Genomic DNA, 20,161 nt, shown 5'->3' on the forward strand with positions numbered 1-20,161 from the left:
GACAGTAGATTTAGATTAGATATAAGGAAGAAATTCTTTACTGTGAGGATGGTGAGACACTGTTAACAAGTTGTCCAGAGAAGCTTGGATGTCCTATCCCTGGAAGTGTTCAAGGCCAGGTTGGATGGGACTTTGAGCAATCTGATCTGCTGAAAAGTATCCCTGGCAATGGCAGGGAGGTTGGAACTAGATGATCTCTAAGGTCCCTTCAAACCCAAATTTTTCTATGATTCTATCTTATATTCTCTTTGTATGACTATCTGAAATCCTTATGATCCTTATGTTAATCATGGAGGAAAAAGGAGAAATGAAAACTCCTAACAGCTTCAGAGGTAAGATTAACTTTGCCCATTCCCTAGACTGGTATTGTCTTCTAACTTCCCTATAACTGACATTTTGTACCTATTCCTACTCACATTACTGATTTTTAATATAACTAGTTTTGAATTATCTCTAAATGGAGTATTGAATGCCTTCAGCACTAACACAATTCAACTCTTAGCTGCCACCTTACCTGCAGCACCAGCACGAGAAGCTCTGCACAACATCTTTTGAGCAAGATCAATTTGAAAGCATTTTATTTTATGCGTGGCTTTATCCTTATTCTAATCAAGTACTTCTTAAATTCCAGGAGGCTCACGCACAAATCCCAGTGCCAGTCGTTGGTAAGGGAGATACTAAAAGCAGAAAGAGAGCAGAAGGAGCACATCTTCCCCAGGGATGAGGAGCTCATCCGCACGGACGCGCTGACTGGCGGCTGCCATCTGCCGGCTAGGAAAAGAAAATTTTGTTAAAAATTAGGAAATCGTCCCGGAAGCAATCTCCCGACCCGAATTCAAGTTTTGACAGACTCTTTGTGTCATGCTGGGGGAACGCGGCTGCCTCTTGGCTTCCCGGGACACAGACAAGGGGCTCAGCCAGCCCCCACTGGCTTGCATGGCAGAAACGCAAAGGCGGGAGGGCTCCAGGGGAGACAACATCCTCTGTTGCTGCTCATAGAGTGATGGAAAGATCCAAACCTGAGCATAGTGCTGGAAAAAACTGGTTGCCCAGCTCGTTTTTTCCTATTGAAAAAGTTTCCAGCAACAAAAAGTGGCACTACAGAGAGGGGAGAAATACCACAAGCAGGTCTTGGAAAGCAGCTGTTAATGTACCACCTCTCCTAGCTACTACCCCTACCAACTTGCAGAGAAGCACAGCAGCAAAGACCACCTCTCTGCCTCATTCTTCTTTGTCCCTTTGCTGGGAACAAGCTTTTTAAATAAACAAATTAAATTACTCCTTTAAATGAAAAGAAATTGAAATTATTAAATTAAAATAAAAATACAATTACAATTCTGTGCATTACCTGCATCCAGAGTCAGGTTTACATAAAACTAAGACTTTCCTATCTGCAGCTTTTCTATCAACCACAATATCTATATAAATACATAAATAAAAAGCAATAAGGCCCAAAGTTCCAAAATGAGGGACTGTGAAGGCGTGGTGCAGGTGACTTGTGTGCTTTGGCTATCCCATGGAAAGGCACTGAGGAACACACAGTGTAATTTTTACAGAAATAAGCAGCCTCTCTCACAATTCAGCTGCTCTCTGCTTTGGAGACATGGTTCCATAGCCAGGTCAAACACAGGATTACCTTGTATCAAATCCTCTTTCCACAAGTTCTGTTATTGGCAGCCAAAAATTAGGTCTCTATCAGAAAAAAAATAAGTCCACCCTTCCAAGACTCTAAGACAGGCTGCTTTTACACTTTACTGTGGTTTTAAACAGAGTTTCAAAAATTTTACATAATTTCAAACCATCCCACATCAAAAAACTCTGACCAATGGACTCAGGGTCCTAAAGTCCTGCCAAGTGCTCTATGGATTTACATGCTGGCTTGTAGTGGGGAACTTCTCTAGAGAGCCACTGTCAGGAACACTGGGATTTGGCACACCCAGGGAGGCTCCACACAAGCAGCCAACAGGAGGCTAAAACAGCACCCAGGCTTTATTAAAGGGATGAAGGGCATGGGGAGCACCTTCAGCACCTGGCAGGTCTCATACTCTGCAGCCCTCTCTTTGGAACTGTTAACTTCTCATTCCTCAAAAGGAGGAAAGATTGTGAGAACATACTTAATAACTGAATTGATTAGAATTAAAGCAAAACCAAACCCATCCCAAATCAGAAAAAAAGCCCTACTTTTTTTTAGCCACTTTGCAAGAACCCTTGCTATAGATTCTCCCTCAGGTGTCATCAGTCCTGCAAGCCAACAAACACTCATCTCTGCTTCCCCCACATGGACCACCAACTTCAATTCCCCATCCCCATCTCACACAATACTCAAACCAATACACTCAAGCTGCCAGAACCATGCAGATCAATTTTATCCAAAAGAAACAGAGTGAGAAAGAGGCCACCACAGCAAGAAGAAAGCTAGAGTAAAACTGGACAAGACAGCATTGCACCCATCCTGTTCCCTCCTGTGACACACTACTAACATGGCTGCAGCTAGCAAATGATTCTGAGTAGGGATCCACATTTTTGTCTTAAATTTTTTTTGTTTTGTTTTGTCCTTTTTTTGGCCTCTATTTTAAAGGGAAAAAAAGAGAAAATATAGTATCACAGAAACCAAAAAGGCTGCAGAATTCCAACATGGAAAAGGAATGAACAGGTTTTACACTCACAAGACCTTTGACAAGGCAGCAAGCACAGTGTTCTTCCTGTCCACATTAGCAAAAAGCTAAAATAACTAAATCATCAGTCTAGAATATTGTCCTGATATACAAATCTCCAATGTACTATGATTTTTTTAAAAAAATTAGCTGAATTTCCTTGAATGCTGCATTGTTGCAGCAGAAAGTGCATTTGAGCAATGATCCCAAAATACGTTGAGCCTGTTTTCACTACAGGCAAATACTGGTTTTTTATCACAGACTTGGAAGTCTACAGTGAGTAGTAAACCTTACCTGTACACATCAGTACCTAACCACATACTCTACATCCCCTCTCAACTCAAAATATTAACTGCTTCAAAGAAATCCAAAAAGACAAGCACATGGCCCTTAAGTAAAGAAGGCTGCAGGAACATATTACAGACAGTTCACAAGTGCTGTGGTGCCACCAAAAGGTTTCAGTAAAGTTTCTGGGATAGAGACTCAAATGCAGGATTAGGGTGGAGCCACAAACCGACAACCAGTCATTTTGTGAAGGTTTTAAATCAGAACAGCTTATATTTAATCTTTTAAATAAAAAATGGCTTTGGTTTCCTAGTCAAGAGGGACAATAAAGAAGAGTTTATTACTTGTTTCATAAAGAGCACGATGCTAATCAAGTCAATCTGCAGCACACGTGTATTTCTTGACCACCCTTATACTTAAGTTACCTTCACAAAAGTAACCCACATGGCTAAGTAGTCAATAAGAAGTTCTCCTGGCTAAAAATGCAGGTGTTTTTTCAGTAGAGTATCAGAAGTTCTTGTGATTTCTGAAGCAGTTTTTTCCCCATTTTTCCAAGGAAGGCATCTGATCCCATTGATGTCAGTGATGCTTTCTCCAACTACAACCTATAGTTAACAGGTTTGGTTCACCCACACAGTTGGCCACTTGTGGTTCAGCAGCAATACAGATGACCTTTCTTCATCATACAGATGAAGAATACATTTATAAATGAAATAATTCTCACAATAAATGAAAAATTTCTTAAAATACTTACTCATGCAGTTTCTATCAGACTGACACACATCACCCAGTTAACAATCTTTTTTTTTTTTTCAAGAATAATAAATACATTTATAAAAACTGAAGTCCTTGAGTTAGAAACAGAGACTTGGCTTCCCTTATCCATTCTGCTCTTTGATACCAGTCACAATAACTTTCAACTGATGGTATATTTACAGATCAGCCAACTGGTAGCTTCACACTAACTAATAAGATTGCCATTCATATAATTAACACCCAGCACCATCTTGATAAACTCTAGAAAGCATCTCTGCATAGCTATGAATATCTGAATACTTCTTGAAAACTAGACCAAGGATTTCAGGAGTGTGTAGAAGGATATTCAGAATAGAATAACATAGACACTATCCAAGTCCCAGGAACACAAATCACCAGATAGCTAGAGTCCAACTCCCATTTGCTCAGAGCGTCAGCAGCAGTTTGCATCAGCCTGATTCAAGTCCTCAAAACAGAGCTCACATTAAAATATATTAAATGATTTCAAGGAAAATTAATACAATTAAGGTTACATAAAAAACAGAGCTGTCAAAGTAGTCCCTTGTCCAGAAAGTATTCTCCCATGAATTACAAAGTTTTGGTACAGCAGCATAAGTTTTTAATAGTACACTAACAACAGAAAGCTTTCATTTCCAATAGCATTGTCAAAGTACATCTTAAAGACGATTTAAGCTTTAGGTTTGCATAATTTGTTTGGTTTTCTTAAAGCACAGTGCACACAAAACACTTGCAGCACTTTTATCTGGGGATTACTGGAACAGTCTATTCTTGGGTAGCTGACTTGTAATGTTTCAGTGTGCGTGCAGAAGGATCAGTAGCTTTAACCCATCGTGGCATCCAGTAGTGGGGCAGCCAGCTGCTCCGCCCTGGGTAGTGCTTCTCGAAGATCTGGCGGTAGTAGTAACTTTCTTTTGTTTTAGGAGGATTGAAAGGATATTTCTCTGCTGCTTTTTCCAGTAAAAGGTCATCAACCTACAGACATAAGCAAAATTCAAGTTAAGCTGCAAATATCTTCAACTTTTAAAGATGTACAAGGATTTACCAACCACTAAACATCCACAGTTTTGGGGAAAAAAAGTCTATTCTAGACACACAGGTTTGACAGGTCAAACAAACCTGTGTCACCAGCTCACTTGATCTTTACAAATACATAAATGTATTTCCAGTGCTGTTGGTATTTCTCTGCAGGAAATGTGAAGCCAATTTCTCTGGAACACAACCACTTTTGTCAGCAAGATCACAGACACTTCTTTCCTACTCTTCCTTTGCTGTGAAACAAGGGCAAAAACTTAAACCAGTCATTTTGCCATGTAAGTGGCTTCCTAGGTTGTTTTTGAAGCTTGGGGAAGAGTTGGCTGTTATAATCAACACCAATAACCATGCTCTTAGCAACAGAAGACCTGGGATGCAAAGGCAAAGGCACCTGCAGTTGCTAAGTTGCCTGAGAAAGGAAGGACAAATAGTTGCACATGTTGAGGCAATTTCAAAGAGCAGTTTTGGCTGCCATCATGCTGTTTAAATTTTCATGTCTGTAAAACAGATTTGCTGCTCCTACAGCAGTACAGGCTCAGACAAGGTAGCAGAACACTGCTGCCTGACCCAACTACTTTCTTGCCTAACGAAACAGAGAAAGAAAATGGGAAAGAAAGAATTGGTGGTAGGACAGAAGCTCCCATCCACAGGCTTGACCACATGTATTTCCATTTAACAGGGCTCTGGTGTAAAGATAGTCTTCTTCCTTCCTCTCCATGGTTAAACTACCTCTGCACTCCAGAGAGGATTATCCTTTGTACAGAGTCAAAATGCTGTAAGTCTTAACTGGTTAACAATGCAAACAGAGGCTTTAAAAAGCAAAAAGGCTTAGCTAGGGATGGCTTTGAAAAATGAATGACGCAAACAAGAAAGTACATTATAAGGTCATTATGTTGTTACTCAGCTGCAGAGTAAGTTCATGCAAGTGCCTTCAGCTGAAGCAGCTGCTTTGCCTGTAACCCAGAAATTGTGTTTGTTGATATACAATCTAATTTGCAATCCAGACACTTAAATGATGTTCATTTCCTTATACAGTCATTTCTGGCAGGGTCTACCATTTCTAACTAGGACCACAAATGTCTTTAATAAACTCAGACATCAAGAAGAACATTGATTAAGGTTGGTCTTACTCCTGCACAAGTTAACTGCTATATCCAGATTTATTCTCTCAACTAAGCCTGTGAGATGCCTCCCACTGGCAACCATATCTAATACACCTAAGTGAGAACGGAAAAAGTGGTATTCTACCTGTTGGTCAATGTAGTCCTGAAGAATGGAAAACCAGGATTTCTTTACTGATGCTATACCATCACTGAAAGCTTCTTTGGGTCTCCAAAGAATTTCTTTGGGAAGTAAATTGGAATCCTCAAAGGACAATCTCAAAAGGTATTTTTCAATTCCATTCTGTTTGCAGAACAAAAAAACAATGTCATGAGTCTCAGGAACTGCAGTGCAAAGATCTGGATTTAAACACTTATGAAATGGATTCTTCTCAAAAGTTTTGATCATTAAATGGCTCCCAACAATTCAATAAAATATTTAAGAGCATGCTTGACTTTGGGTGGAGGGCTTAACCATCGAACTCAGCAATCTGGTCATGCTTAGAACATGTATCAGTGAATTTGTAAACTTACATTTGGATCCAACCCTAGTTTTATGTACCTTTGGGATTCGCAGTTCTGCCGGCAGAGATAAATAATAAGAAGTAAACCGATGATCCAAAAATGGGACTCTCAGTTCAAGGCTAAGCAGAGGAAATAAACAGAAAAGATACTGAATTAATCCAACAAGTCATCTACTTACAAATTCCACAGCAGCTAAGCTTTCCCTGTCTTTCATATAAAGACAGGTTTTCTCCTTTTACTTGGAAGAAATTTCACTTGTGCATTTACAACTACCTGAATTTAATTCACCAACTTGTGAAGTGAGGTGTATGGTCTACACAGATTAAAGACCATGATGTTTTATAATGTCATATGCCCTGAATTTACAGACTACAGTCCTATAGGATCTGCAAAAACCATTGCAACATGTACGCAAAAGCACATTCTACAAAACCCTCTTCCTCTCAGAGAAGTACCAAGTTGCTCACTAGGATTTGCATCAGCATTTGTAAACATATCATAGAACCAAGCAAGGACTTCTGCTGCCATTTCTGAAATCCACATTTATTTGTGTTGTCAAGAAACACCAAAAAGGAGCCCTACAGCATTCACACAAGTTCTCTCCTATACCAGTGGAAGACACACAAACAAAGCCTTCCTGCTTTTGTATACCACAGCTTCTAAGAACACAGAAGGCAACAAATAAAATGACACTAACTGCACCCTCAGCAGAAAGAATACCTCTCGGTGTGTCTGCTCAAGAGATATTATGCTGTCCGGCTTCACAAGTGAAAGGAGATGCTATACTGCATCCTAGTAATTTCATTGTCTCTTTAGTTTCTACTCTGATAAAAAGCTTCAGCTACTTCAGGTAATACCCACTTTACAAAAAAAAAAAAAAACAACCAAAAAAGAACAGGTCTCCTGCACTAGTAAAGAGACACATAAGAAAATTGTAACAAGCTGAGCAAGTAATTTTGTGGCAGGATCAATATACAACAAAAGCCTCCCAACAAATAAGTTGTTTGCTTTGCCAAAGATACCATTTTTTCTTACCTACAGATAGCTTTCCAACATTGTTCTCAGTTTAATTAATGTATTTCTTTTAGTAAAATGCTTCTGTTTAGTATAACAATACTATTTTCTACAGCACTCAATTTGGAGATTCTTCAAGGTCTCAGTTACACAGATTGTACCCTAACATCTCTTTATTACAGACAGCTACCTAATGCATATACTTTTTCAGTATGTTGTTTTAGTTCTGACAATCATCAGATTCAAGATTTCTCTTTACCCCAAAATCAAATACAAGTTTAACTCCTTAACTCTGAATATTTGTATTTCTAACTCACTGCTTCTGTAAAGACCAGTACAGTCCTAGACAAAAAATATTTCAGCTGGCAATACAGTGAGCCCTATAGTCACAGATGAGATTAAATTTGGCAGTGTGCTTTACTGTTGCTCAAATTCCTTAAGCCTACAACTTCATGTTGGCATACAAATCCTCAGCAGTCTTCTCCTGCCTAATCTTCTTTTGCTTTTAAGTTATGAGTGCTCAGCATCCAAGGGAATACATTTTACCCATGTGCTGCAGTAGTTCTGTCTGCACGAAGGACATCAAACAGGTAGAGCTCCTTCAGAAGCCTCTCACTCTCTTCTGCACCTTCCTCAGGAGATGGTGCCTGAAAACAAACACAGCATGGAGCACACAGGTGGAACACAGCTGCACTGAGGCAACCATTGCTGGCTGTCCTGCGTTTGAATTGCAGTAATCACCAAACCAGTAAAAACTACAGACAAGAAATAACAGTCTCAGGAACTACTGAAGATTAAGACAGCTATTTTTAGGTGATTAAATTCCTTGGATTTTATGCCACCCCAGAAGAAAAACTCCACAAATCTCAATTATCACAAGTCTCAAACATCACACCTTGAGGTATCACAGATGTTCTGCTGAAAGGCAGAACAAGCAGATAACTCAAGGGCATTCTGTATAGTGAATATATTTACCTTATGGAAATATATATATCCTTGTGTCAGCTCATCTGATCCTTCTCCTGAAAAAATGACCACACTGTCTGTTTTCTTCCGAATATATTTGGAGACAAGATACATACCTTCAAAAAAAAGTATAAAGTTATTAAAGTACATCTACATACATGGTGCTATATGCAGCTAGTAGTTTAAAATTTAGCATTTTAGAAATTCGTCTCCTAAACTACTTCCTTCTGTAGCAAAAAAATGATGTAAAGTAGCATCTCATTGTTACTCAAACCACCAACAGCCACACCAAGCTGGTGCTGCAAATACATCTAAACTGTGTATTTACACTTGGCCCTCAAAATATCAGAAAGATGTGTCTACTTGTGATCCTGGGAACACCAGAGGATTCCCATGGGAACATAGAGAGGAGATGTTCTAGCTCCATTTGAAATTAAGTGCATGATTAATTCCAGCACAGTGCTGAAGAAACCCTCTAGCCTTGGGGAAGAGCAAAAGTTGCTGTTTAACTCTCCACCACTCTGAGCAGAACTGGATGAAGCCCTTTTTTCAACTTCTTTTGTAAGGAATTTTTTAAAAAACAGAATTATGCCTTCCACTCAATGCATCCTTCTGAACGGGACACTTTTATAATGAAAGTATTACAAATCTAAAGAAAAGGATCCAGTTAATTATTATATTAAGCAGCAAATCTCAAAGAAAAAATGACAGAAAAAAAGTTTTAGTAAAATGCTTAAATTTTTAAAGAAATGCATTCAGTATTTCACAATGCTAAATCCCATCTTCTTGGAGGAAATTCCACCCAGAGAGTTCAGTTTCGAAAACTGTGCTGCCTATTTGGCTTCAAAATTCTTCTATGATGACACAAGATTAACTGGGTAAAATGCTGTAGCTTGCATTACACAAAAGGTCCCACTGGATTAAGGGTTCTCGTCTCTTATCAGGCTAGCAGTGCTCTGTTAGAAGCTGCTGCAGACTCCCTTCACTTCTCAGAATCAAGCATACATTATAAGAACCTGTGTTACCAAAGGGCAATAATAAATACTACACATTAGTATCAAAATTATGCAAGGAAAGGGTAACTGTGATTTGCTGTCAGTACCTCAGAAAAACTGTCAATTTCCCCCTTCCTTCAAGGTACATACTTACTAGAGCAGAAAACTTAGGCCTGCAGATCTAACATTTCTTCTTCATGCAACTATTGCTTTTCATCTCAAAGCTTCAAAAACAGTCCTTGACAGTTGCTTTGTGAGTCAGGGATTTGTAAATAACTGCTTTTGCCTCAGTGTGGCAACACAGATAACTCTGGGTACCAGAACTTTGGAGTCCTAATCCCCAGATTCTGTGCCAGCTAAGGGATCTAACAGATCCCTTAATGTAACCATGTAAGTTTGCATAAGATTTTATTTGGGTGATACAAACCAAAGATTGCCATTAAAAATATCTCACCAATAGAAGCTCTTATTGTTGTTATATCATAGGTTTCCAAGGAGAAGATAACCTCCTCTATTGCCTGAATCCCCTCTTCAGTATTAAGTATTACTTCATGATGTTCACTGCCTATATGTGCTGCCACCTGTTTGCAAAAGGTCAAAATAATGTATCACTTTTCAACTAAAACATTTTCTAGACATACACTGTGTTTAGAGCAAACACATTCAGTGAAAGCACCAGCTCTCTTCTACTACAATGAAAATTATGACATTAGGCCAAGAAAAGATATTACTTTGCAGACCTCTGACTTGCAGTGGTATGTTCACCAGAGGGAACACAGTCTTGTTAATTACAGTGTTTCAATCATGATTGCAACAGACCATCCAGCTGCTTGCCTAAAATGTTAAAAGAATCTGTAGAGGCTCTAAATATTCCAGATATCTGCCCAGCATCACAAAAGTGAGGAAAGCCTGCAGAGTACCCCAGATGCCAAACGGTTTGTAATAATTAACTTACAATACTTAACGTATATATAAATGCCTTAGCACGGGAAGCACAACAGGGAGACCTACCCTGAAACCCAGAGGCAGAACTGAGACAAGTCCAAAGTACTATCCTTTTGACAACAACGCAAGGGGACTGTCATGAAAGTTTTTCAAATGCAAGAGAAAACAGGTAAGGTTTCACGTCCCTTTTGCACTAAATGATTTACTGCAAACTGATTTACATCATAGCAATAAATGAATTTTCAGTGTTATTATTAATGCCGTACCATGAAGTTAGCACCATTAATATACACTGTTTAGCATTCAGTAGCTCAGAACAAACTGAAAGCAATGTTTAAGATACCTTTCTGGCAGCGAGTAAGTCAGGACTGTTTTCCATTCCAATTGCAAAGGTTTGTAATGGATAATTGATGTTGATTTCTTTCATCAGTTTCAGAAGAACAGCTGCGACCAAGCTGGAATCTAAGCCCCCTGCCAACAAAACAAATCATCTGATTAGGTTTATGAATGATGTTTTGCTTCCCCCTTAAGGAATCTAGATCCTGGAATCCTATGAGTGGGCTTCATTTTTAAGCTGTGTGAGTACAAGGTACTTCTCATACAAGTGCACATTTACCTCTATTAATAAAAGAATCAGGCAATTTTAGTGGAACATTGTCAGTAACAGTTATCAGTACTTTTGGTGTCAGAAACATCAGTGGAACTCCTTATTAAAGATAAACACAAAGTATACTGAACACATTGTACTACTAGAGAATATGCCCCTTCTCAGCTCTACTAAAATGGGATTTATAGTCTCTGTTTTAAAACCACTCCCTATCTTCCTTTTACCTACACATTTGACAGTCAACTGAAAGGACTATAGAATTTTTTTTGTTTGTTGTAAGCAAAATAACAGAATGCTTAGAGTAAGGGTTCCACTCCTCTTCATTCTTTTTTTTTCTCCTTTTCTTTCTAGAGGGGAGTGAAAGGATTTGAATAGTTTGGATAACAAGGAGAAAATAAAACCAAGACACGCATAAGCTGCCTAAATGCACTCTAAGGATCCACTTTCTAATTATCATGAACTATTTCTGCTAATCCTTACCTAGTTCTACTTGCTGCTCTCCTACAGAGCACTGAGAGAACACAGTACCTGTTTGCCTACATCTACCTGCAGTTCTGACAAGCATGAGGCAAAACCCTTTTCTCTTTGTTTTCTATAGTTTGCATGTGTTTTTTCAGCTAAGTACAGTGCATCAGCATAAATTCCTACCCTGATCCCCTTTGTGGACATGCTATCTAAAAAAAATATTTCTCTCGAAATTACATACAAATTCCGAGAAAAGGAGAGCACAGAAAACAGAGCGCTCAGGATGCGGAAATAAGGAAAATAAAAACCCAGGTTTTCCACTGTGACACTGAAGAATTCCCTCTGTGATTAGAAACAAAAGCAATTCTCTGTGATGTTCCAAGCATACACAAAATTGTGAAGCACTGAGATACTCTGGTATTATTTATATCAGCACAGACACGTAGTTTTGCTTCCTGCATGTACATCTGAGGAGCTGCTGACTGCCTTCTAATTTGATATTTGAAATTTGGGGTTTAAACAAGCTTTTTTACTGAAACTGAGATCTTCCAACTCATATATTTTCCAGTTTAATTTACCTTCTTCCTACATTTTATGATTGCATAGCAAAGAAATGGTCCAGCAGTATCTCCTGGTCAGTTCTCTCTCATTCAGATGCACATTTAATAGGATTCATGACAAATGAGTTTAATTACTGTTTTAATTAAAGTGAATGCATGAAAAGCATTCCAGAACTCTAACCACAAGTACCAAGTGCCATACAAACACAGGAAATAACGTGTCAGACCCATGGTTACAGAGCCTTATCTCTATAGAGTACCCCTGTAACACTGAACCATCAGATCACAATAGTGATCAGCTATGTGAGTGAACAACTTCCTGTTCCACAAGCTGTTACCTTATCTGCAAAAGAGTGTAGCAAATAATTTTGGTCCAGATGGTCTCCTGTAATATGGTAAATTAAGGAAGTTTAGGATGGAGACTAAAGTACAGTTGGCAGGTAATAACTCTCCTGCTTCTGAAACATGCCAAGGCTTTATTCTAGGTTCAATCTCCACAAAGTGAATGTAATAATTAAATTTTCTTTTTAGACCAACCTAATCATAAATCTCATGTATTTAATAATATAGAGTGATTTTCAACAGGAATACTGTATTTATTTTTCTTATTTAAAAATGCTCAGTGTCTCAATAAGCCAAGATCCCACCCCAGAGTAAACTTTAAAAACATTAGATTTTCAAGATACTTGTAAACTGGAAAACTTTATTCCAAACTAAGAAGTTCTCTGTTGCCTATTCTAAAAAGCAAATGAAGATTCAGATCACTCCAGGTACACTGCAGCAGAACAGCCTATATACTTTCCTTTAACTACTAGAGGATGGGCAAAAGAGAGAGAAGGTGGTACAGAATCACTGTGGTTCTTGTTCCTTACCTGACAGAAGACAACCAATCCTTCTGTGAGCCATCAAACGTTTTCTAACAGCATTTTCAAAGAGAATACGGATGTTGCTTTTTACTGTGTCAATGTCAAAACCTGCTCAGAAAAAAGAAAAGAGAAGGGTAAAAAATCTCCAAAAAGTGTTACTTAGACTTTGCTGGATGATGCTAATTAGGAAACAAAGATATATGTCTGAATCTCCTTTGATAACAAGGACACTCTTCGTATATGACTGCCTAAAAAAACAATTCTAACGTCCCTACATTTTAAAGGTTATTACAGGTTGCTTTTTTTTTCTTAAATGGTACTTTTTAAAACCAATCAATACAAATTTTATATTCAAAGATAATGGTTTTTTTCACTTTTAAATCAGAGTAAGTAGCAAAATCTTTGCTGTACTACCTGAAGGCAGAGCTTCCACTGTATCACATGCAACATGGAGTGGTTCATCTTTACAGCTATGAAATTTTACTAATTCCACTGAGGCAACCTTGCCAGAGGGCTTTAAGTCCAACACTTCATAATGACCCGGAAGAAACGGCTCCACTTTAGAACATAAGGATGTTGAATGCTTTAAGTTGATAAGTCCTACACATAAAATGGGAAAAAAGAAAAATGTCAGAGTTCTTGACTTAAAATGGTTAAGCTATCCCTCACTCAACACCCACTCTACTAAAACTATATACAAATATTTTCTCTGGATCCTAAATCTGGTATTAAAAAAAATATCCTACTGAGTCACCATCAGTCCTGGCCAGAGCCTGATTCTGCTTCTGGCAGGCTGTACACATAGATCTGAGCCATCTCAAGCTGAGGCAGATAGCAGAGAAAGCAAAGCAGCAAGTTTTACTAATTGGCAAGTAGCAATTTATCCCTGTGAGGACTAGGAAAAGCACATTTCTAACTGACTACATTATGGCCAGGTCAAAGTATAATATGTTTAGGAGAATTTGAATGACAATTATTAACTTATTTTGTGTTTAAAATTAAGTATACTCAAGCTAACAAGGGGTTTGCAATAAAACAACATCACTGCAGTAATTGCTTAATTGACATATATTTAGTGATTTCAAAACTCATTGGTTCTAGACTGATTTACTCCACTGCCAAGGTGTAACACTTACAGCCAAACCTCATTTCCATTCCCCCTGTGAAAGAGGATGTTTTGAGGACATCCTCAAAAGGGACACCGAGTTGCTGTTAGAGAGAGACTGGTAATTTACTGTGATTGTTATAGGACACAGTCTCCAAAACATTCACTTCCCTTCTCTCTTCATAAGCAACAGAAATGGTGCAGCTCTTAGTACTACTACACAGTACTATCAGAAGAGTCAACCTACATTGGAGCCTGATAATAAAACAGATATACAACATATGGGACAGAAATAATAATGAAAGTCAATTTTAGCCAAAGTGCATTTCAGGCAATTTCAGTAGGGTTTCTAAATTCCTGGCCTTTGCAGATTAGCAGTTCTTGTGGTATAATTACCTAGCTCACTTCATAACACCAAGACCAAAGTCTAATATTATTTATTGTAGCATAAGTCTAGTCTAAGTCAATAGACTATATTTAACTGTGGCCGAACATAAAACATCTTGAGTTCAATACTAATAAGACTTCAGAACACAAAAATTCTAGTTAAATAAGCAAGTTATTTTAGAGATATTAAGGACAATTAAACATCTAGGATGTTTTTATTTTAATGATGTGGAGTTCTTACATTACTAAATATAGCTGATCTATTACTGAACTTACTGTTCATTTTCTCTTCACACTAAGAAGAAAAGCCCAACAAAGAAGTTTGTCTCCAACAGAAATACCTAAGATTATTTAGGCACTAAACACAATTGGCTTTACCTTTTGCCTCAGAACAGACACCCAAAAATCCATCATCAGTCAGCACCTTAAACAGTGGTCTGACTCCATAGGTATCTCTTGCCAGAAACACTTTTCTGTTTGCAGTGTCCAGAAGAATGAAAGCAAATACACCATCTAGCATGGATGCTGTTTGTTCTATGCCTCCTCTGTTGTATAGATGAAGGATAACCTCACCATCCACTAATGTTTGATAGTCAAATCCAAACTGCTTCTGCAGCTAAAAAAAAAAAAATAAATAAAAACATAAATAAACATTTGCAAACACTGGCTCCTTAGTAATTGTCCCATAACAATAATCTTCCAAGTAAAATCACAGTTTTAAAGTTATATAAATATTTCTGCCAAAGAAGGAAATGATACTTTTGTGTTCAAAGTTGTACTGGGTTTGCACGGCTTGGCTTTGGTAGCGGAGGGACAACAAGGGTGGCTGCTGTGAGACATTGCCAGATTTCCCCACATCTGGCAGAGCCAAAGTCAGGTGGCTGCAGGATGGACTTGTCGCTGGCCAAGGCTGAGTATCACAATAATCACAGTAATGCCTCTGTGGTAATATATTCAAGAATAAGGAATAGTTACTGTGCAGATGTCATTGCAGCCAGAGAAGAGGGATGTGAGACTGTAAGGAGAGGAAGAGCCCTGCAGACACCAAGGCCTGTGGAGAAGGAGGGGCAGGAGGTGCTCCAGGTGCCAGAGCTGGATTCCCCTGCAGCCCATGGTGAAGCAGCTGCATCCCACAGACCTTGAAGCATGGGCATGCAGAGATCCACCCACAGCCCATGGAGGAGCTCCATGCTGGAGCAGGTGGATGCCTAACAGGAGGCTGTGAACCCATGGGAGACCCATGCTGGAGCAGGCTCCTGGCAGGGACCTGCAGATCTGTGCAGAGAGGAGCCCATGCTGGAGCAGGACTCCTGGGAGGACTTGTGACCCTGTGAGGGACCCATCCTGGAGCACCCTGTGGCAGAGGGACCCACCCTGGAGCAGTCTGTGGAGAACCGTTCCTGTGGGACAGACTCGTGCTGCAGAAGTTTGTGGAGGACTGTCTTCCATGGGACGGACCCCACAGTGGAGCAGAGGAAGAAATCTCCTTCAGCAGTGGCAGGAACACCACGTGATAAACTGACCATAACCCCCATTTCCCATTTCCCTACTGGGGAGGAGATAATAGAGCTTGGGAAGGAGGAAGCGGTAGAGGGAAGGTTTCTTTTTTCAAGGCAAATTTTACTTCTCATTATCCTGCTCTGATTTTGTTGGCAATAAATTTAATCTAATTTCTATAAGTTCAGTCAGTTTTACCCATGACTGTATTTGGTGAGTGATCTCTCCCAGCCCTTAGCTCATGAAGCTTTAGTTGTGTTTTCTCTCTCCTGTCCACTTTTTGGAGGGAAGCTTTGGTGGGTGCCTGGCATCCAGCCAGGGGCAACCCACAACAAAAAATTTACCCAGGATCATCTCTTAGGCAATGAGACTGACAATGCAGTCTGAAGCAATTCACATTAAGGCAAGTTTTCAGGGATACACTTCTGAGATGTCAAACTGCAAACCCATGACCCTGGTCTTCAGAAGCACTAGCCAGCCATTTTGTAAAAAAAACACTGAACAACCCAAAACACATAGACATGTGCAACATCTCTGCACAGTAAAGTACTTTGGAAAGAAACTTTGGTTTACTTTTGCAGTCACTGCAATTCCTCAGCTTTTTTTATGTAGAGAATTTCCTTCTGCCTCATCTTCCTCCATTCCTCAAACTATTCCTTTCACTCTGCCTGTGCATATAAAACAGCAGAGGAAGAAATTAGCTGTCAGACTTAAGTCAGATCAAATATTCTTTATGTTCTTCTGGTGCTACTCTTAATAGTCCTTTCAATAAATACAAAACAGAGGGAAAGAAAGGGCTTCACTAAAACTCTGACAAGCAAAAAAACCCCACAAAACCAATGCTTTAATGTTTTAAAGTTCCTTGGTTTTAAACGTTACTTATGGGCAACAGTGGGTCATCTTTGATCAGACTGAGTCAATGTTAAAATAAGTAAGTCATTGCCCTGAGGAAGGCACCTGTTTCACCAGTGATCCTTTCTTAGGTAGGTTTCAGCCACAAGCTTGAAAGAAAAATCTCATTATAAAGAAAGAGGGTACATAATGTAATGACAACAACCAAACAAATTCCTGTAGATGGCAATGCAAGTGTTGCACAATTAGGGTCCCCTCAGGACTGTGGGTAGCATGACTGAGAGAAATTCTTACTATTTTGAAAGGCAGAAAAGCCACAGTGCAAAACACTGCAAGTCATACAGACTGTTGGTACAGTAGATTTCACATGTACTGCAGGACAAAGTCTCACCCTTCAAACAGCCAGATACTTGAAGACTGAGAAAAAAATTGAAATCTCCTGGTTATTCAGTCAAATTCCCAATGACATTACTGATGTCACTGATGTGACTGACAGCAGCCTGACCTGACTTAAAAAAATGCGACATCAGAAATGCTATAAAATTAGCATTAGAAGTACTACAATATCTCTGATTATTCAAACGTTTCTGATGCTACCACACTTAGTATGGGACACATTTTACACATTGATTCAGCGTGATTCAGAATGAAACACAGTTTTAAGCTGCTTTTTACATCAAATTTAGAAGATCTGAGTCATCTTGCCAATAGCAGGCAGCATGGACATCTCAGCACAGGGACTGAGGAACACTGACAGTGTTTAGCAGCAGCATCACATCCATCAGAGACATTCAGCACCTTTAGGAACTATGTAAGAGTTGCTACTTGTTTTGTGCCTAAGAGACTTAGGTGGGTCTCAAAAACCGCACACAAAATCTGACTTCTGCTGCAGACACCTAAGGACTTCTGTGGCATACTGGAAACACCTCTCCAAGGCTTATTGCTTTTATATAAATATGTAAGCATGCATACTATGCATCATTATATCTTAAGTGACATATCCCATCTAAACTGAGAGGCAATAACAAAAATGCAACACCCAACAACTTGGGAGAATGGCGACCCAAAACAATTGAAGAGCAGGACAGACTAAAAGCATTTGCATTATGAAGAGGGAAGAAGGGGAGGGAGAGGCTTGAAATTCCTCTCCCCAAGAGATAATGAAGAATGTGTCTTAACTTTCAACAGAACAAAACTGAAGATGTAAGTATTTATTGTTAATTAAAAATTGATTTTTTCAGTATTAAAGATTATGTATGTTGCGAAACAAAATACCAGATTCACAGCTCATTGAGATAACTCACTTCCTTTTTAATACTAGCTCTTTGCTAATGTTCCCATTTCTTTTCTGATATTCTAGTCCAACACATTTTAAAGATGTTTGAATATCCACTAGTCTTGAAATAAAAAAAAAAGAAATAAAATTTTTAAAAATTGCCTTACCGCATATACAACACTTACCTGTTTGAAATTGTAGATTTCTCCATTGTAACACAGCCACAGGTATGGGAATTTCTTCACCCGGATAGGCTGCATCCCATATAACTGATCCACAACTGCCAGCCGGTGGAAGCCAAAGCAGCAGTTGGTGAAACCATTGACGTTCTCAAAACGAAACGCATCAGGACCTCTGTGTGCTATCTTCATGGCACTGAGACACTGCACAGAAAGGCACTCATCGCTGCCAAACAGGGCCCAGATCCCACACATGGTGAGGCTCCTGTTCCACCCGCACGTGGAGAACCTGCTCAACAGAGACATGAACACTGTAAGCAGGAGCTGACGCTTTGTCCTGGTCTGGCTGAGAGAGTTCATTCTGCCCTCAGAGTGCTGTGTTCGGTGCTGGTATCACAGCAGTTTTAGCTACTGCTCACCAGGGCTCACACAGCATGAATGCAAGCCAATATTTCCCCCTTACCAGAGGGCTGGGAGAAGGAAAGATCTTGGAAGGCAACGTAGCCAGGACAGCTGACCTAAACTATCCAAAGGGATATTCCATATCTGATGTCCACCCAGATAAAAGATTTAAGGGAAAGGAGCACAAAGGCAGAGCAACTACTCTGTGTGCTGAAGCCCTGCTTCCCAGGAAGCGGCTGGACATCGCATGCTGATGGGAATGAGAAAATAAAATCTTTGGTTTTCCCTTTTGCTTGTGTATGATCTTCACTTTTCCTTAAAAGTAAACTGCCTTTATCTCAACCCATAAGGTTTCTTATTTTTCATCATATTTTCTTGCCCCTCATTCCATCCTGCTGAAGAGGGGAGTGATAAGAGTGCCTTGGTGAGCACCTGACATCCAGCCAAGGTCAACCCACCACACAGCTAAACACCACAGATAACCGATGTAGGCTATCAGTCACTTAAATGCTGAGAGGCCTGATAAAAAGAATAGCAGACTTGACTAACATGAAGTAAAACCTGCTCAAAGTATGATAAGCAAATTTTAGCCAGCAAGGAATTAGGTTTAAGTTTTACCTTTAGATACAGCAAAACTGCCTATGATTTTTTTATTTATAGAGCACAAATAGAACAAATCATTACTGGTCATAGAGTATGAAATTTTGAAATAACATCATCTGAGCAGAAACATTAAACATCCTTTCAGTTTATCACCTTTACATTCAAGGGGGGTTTGTAACAAAAAAGGAGGCTCTTGAGCAAGACATGTAGTGACAGGACAAGGGGGAACTGTTTCGAAGGAGAACAGGTTTAAACTGGAGTTCCCCATCGGCAGCGTGGCAGGCCCAGACGGCAGAGGTGCGCCGGGAGCGGGGCTGCTGCAGCCCCGAGCTCCCCCGGCCCGCCGCAGCCCCGGTGTGCCCGCAGACACACAGACACAGACAGACAGACACACAGACACAGACACACACACACACACACGGGCCTTGCAGCTCCCCGAGCCCGAACTCCAACAGAGCACGTGTGCCCCAGCTGGGCCCTCCCGATCAAGTGATGTCGCTGGAGACATCAGCCCAACGCGGCCTGAGGGCTGCGGCTCAGAGAGCCACACACAGCCCGCAGCTCCGGGGGCACAGGGGATGCAAAAGCGTGCCAAGGGGAGCACGGCACAGCAACAACATTGCTCGCCCTCCACATCTGCCCCATCTGGACATGCGATGGCGCTGCGGACCTCAGCCGCAGCACATGGAGCGGCGCTTTCCCACCATCTGGCGCGTCCTTCTGGTCACCCGTGGTCTCTGGGCGACCGCGGGCACCCGGGGCAGGCTCCCCCCGCGCGCACCCGCTCCCCCCGGGCCCTTCCACGCGGCCGCCCCTTCCTCCGGCGGCTGCCGCGCATCCCCCCGGGCCCGCCGCTCCCTGCCAGCCGGCGGCGAGAGGCCGAGTACCACGGCAGGAGGCCGAGTACCGCGGCAGCTGCCCGGCCGGCAGCCCCTCCGGCCGGCCCTTCCCGTCGCAGCCCCGGCCGCTCCTGCCCTGCTGCCTTACCCGGTGCTGACCGCCGGCGCACGCAGAGCCGCCGTCCGCGCCGCGCCGGGGGACGGAGGAGGCGGCCCCGGCCGGCCGCGGC

The 20,161-nt window shown here is 40.7% G+C and overlaps 1 protein-coding gene across 1 annotated transcript; it reads right to left on the minus strand.

Annotated features, from left to right (window-relative positions):
• Positions 1–3,181: 3,181 nt before the first annotated feature.
• ASNS (asparagine synthetase (glutamine-hydrolyzing)) lies at positions 3,182–20,161 on the minus strand. Its single transcript, XM_064704363.1, has 12 exons — positions 20,080–20,161; positions 18,094–18,376; positions 14,662–14,899; positions 13,206–13,391; positions 12,798–12,899; positions 10,637–10,764; positions 9,803–9,929; positions 8,363–8,469; positions 7,934–8,034; positions 6,411–6,492; positions 5,997–6,152; positions 3,182–4,688 (listed from the first exon to the last, which is right to left on the minus strand). The coding sequence occupies exons 2-12, from the start codon at positions 18,340–18,342 to the stop codon at positions 4,479–4,481; spliced, it is 1,686 nt and encodes a 561-aa protein (XP_064560433.1). The 5' UTR covers positions 18,343–18,376; positions 20,080–20,161; the 3' UTR covers positions 3,182–4,478.

This window comes from Zonotrichia leucophrys, chromosome 2 (genome assembly GCF_028769735.1).
Source record: "Zonotrichia leucophrys gambelii isolate GWCS_2022_RI chromosome 2, RI_Zleu_2.0, whole genome shotgun sequence".
Classification (NCBI taxonomy): domain Eukaryota; kingdom Metazoa; phylum Chordata; class Aves; order Passeriformes; family Passerellidae; genus Zonotrichia; species Zonotrichia leucophrys.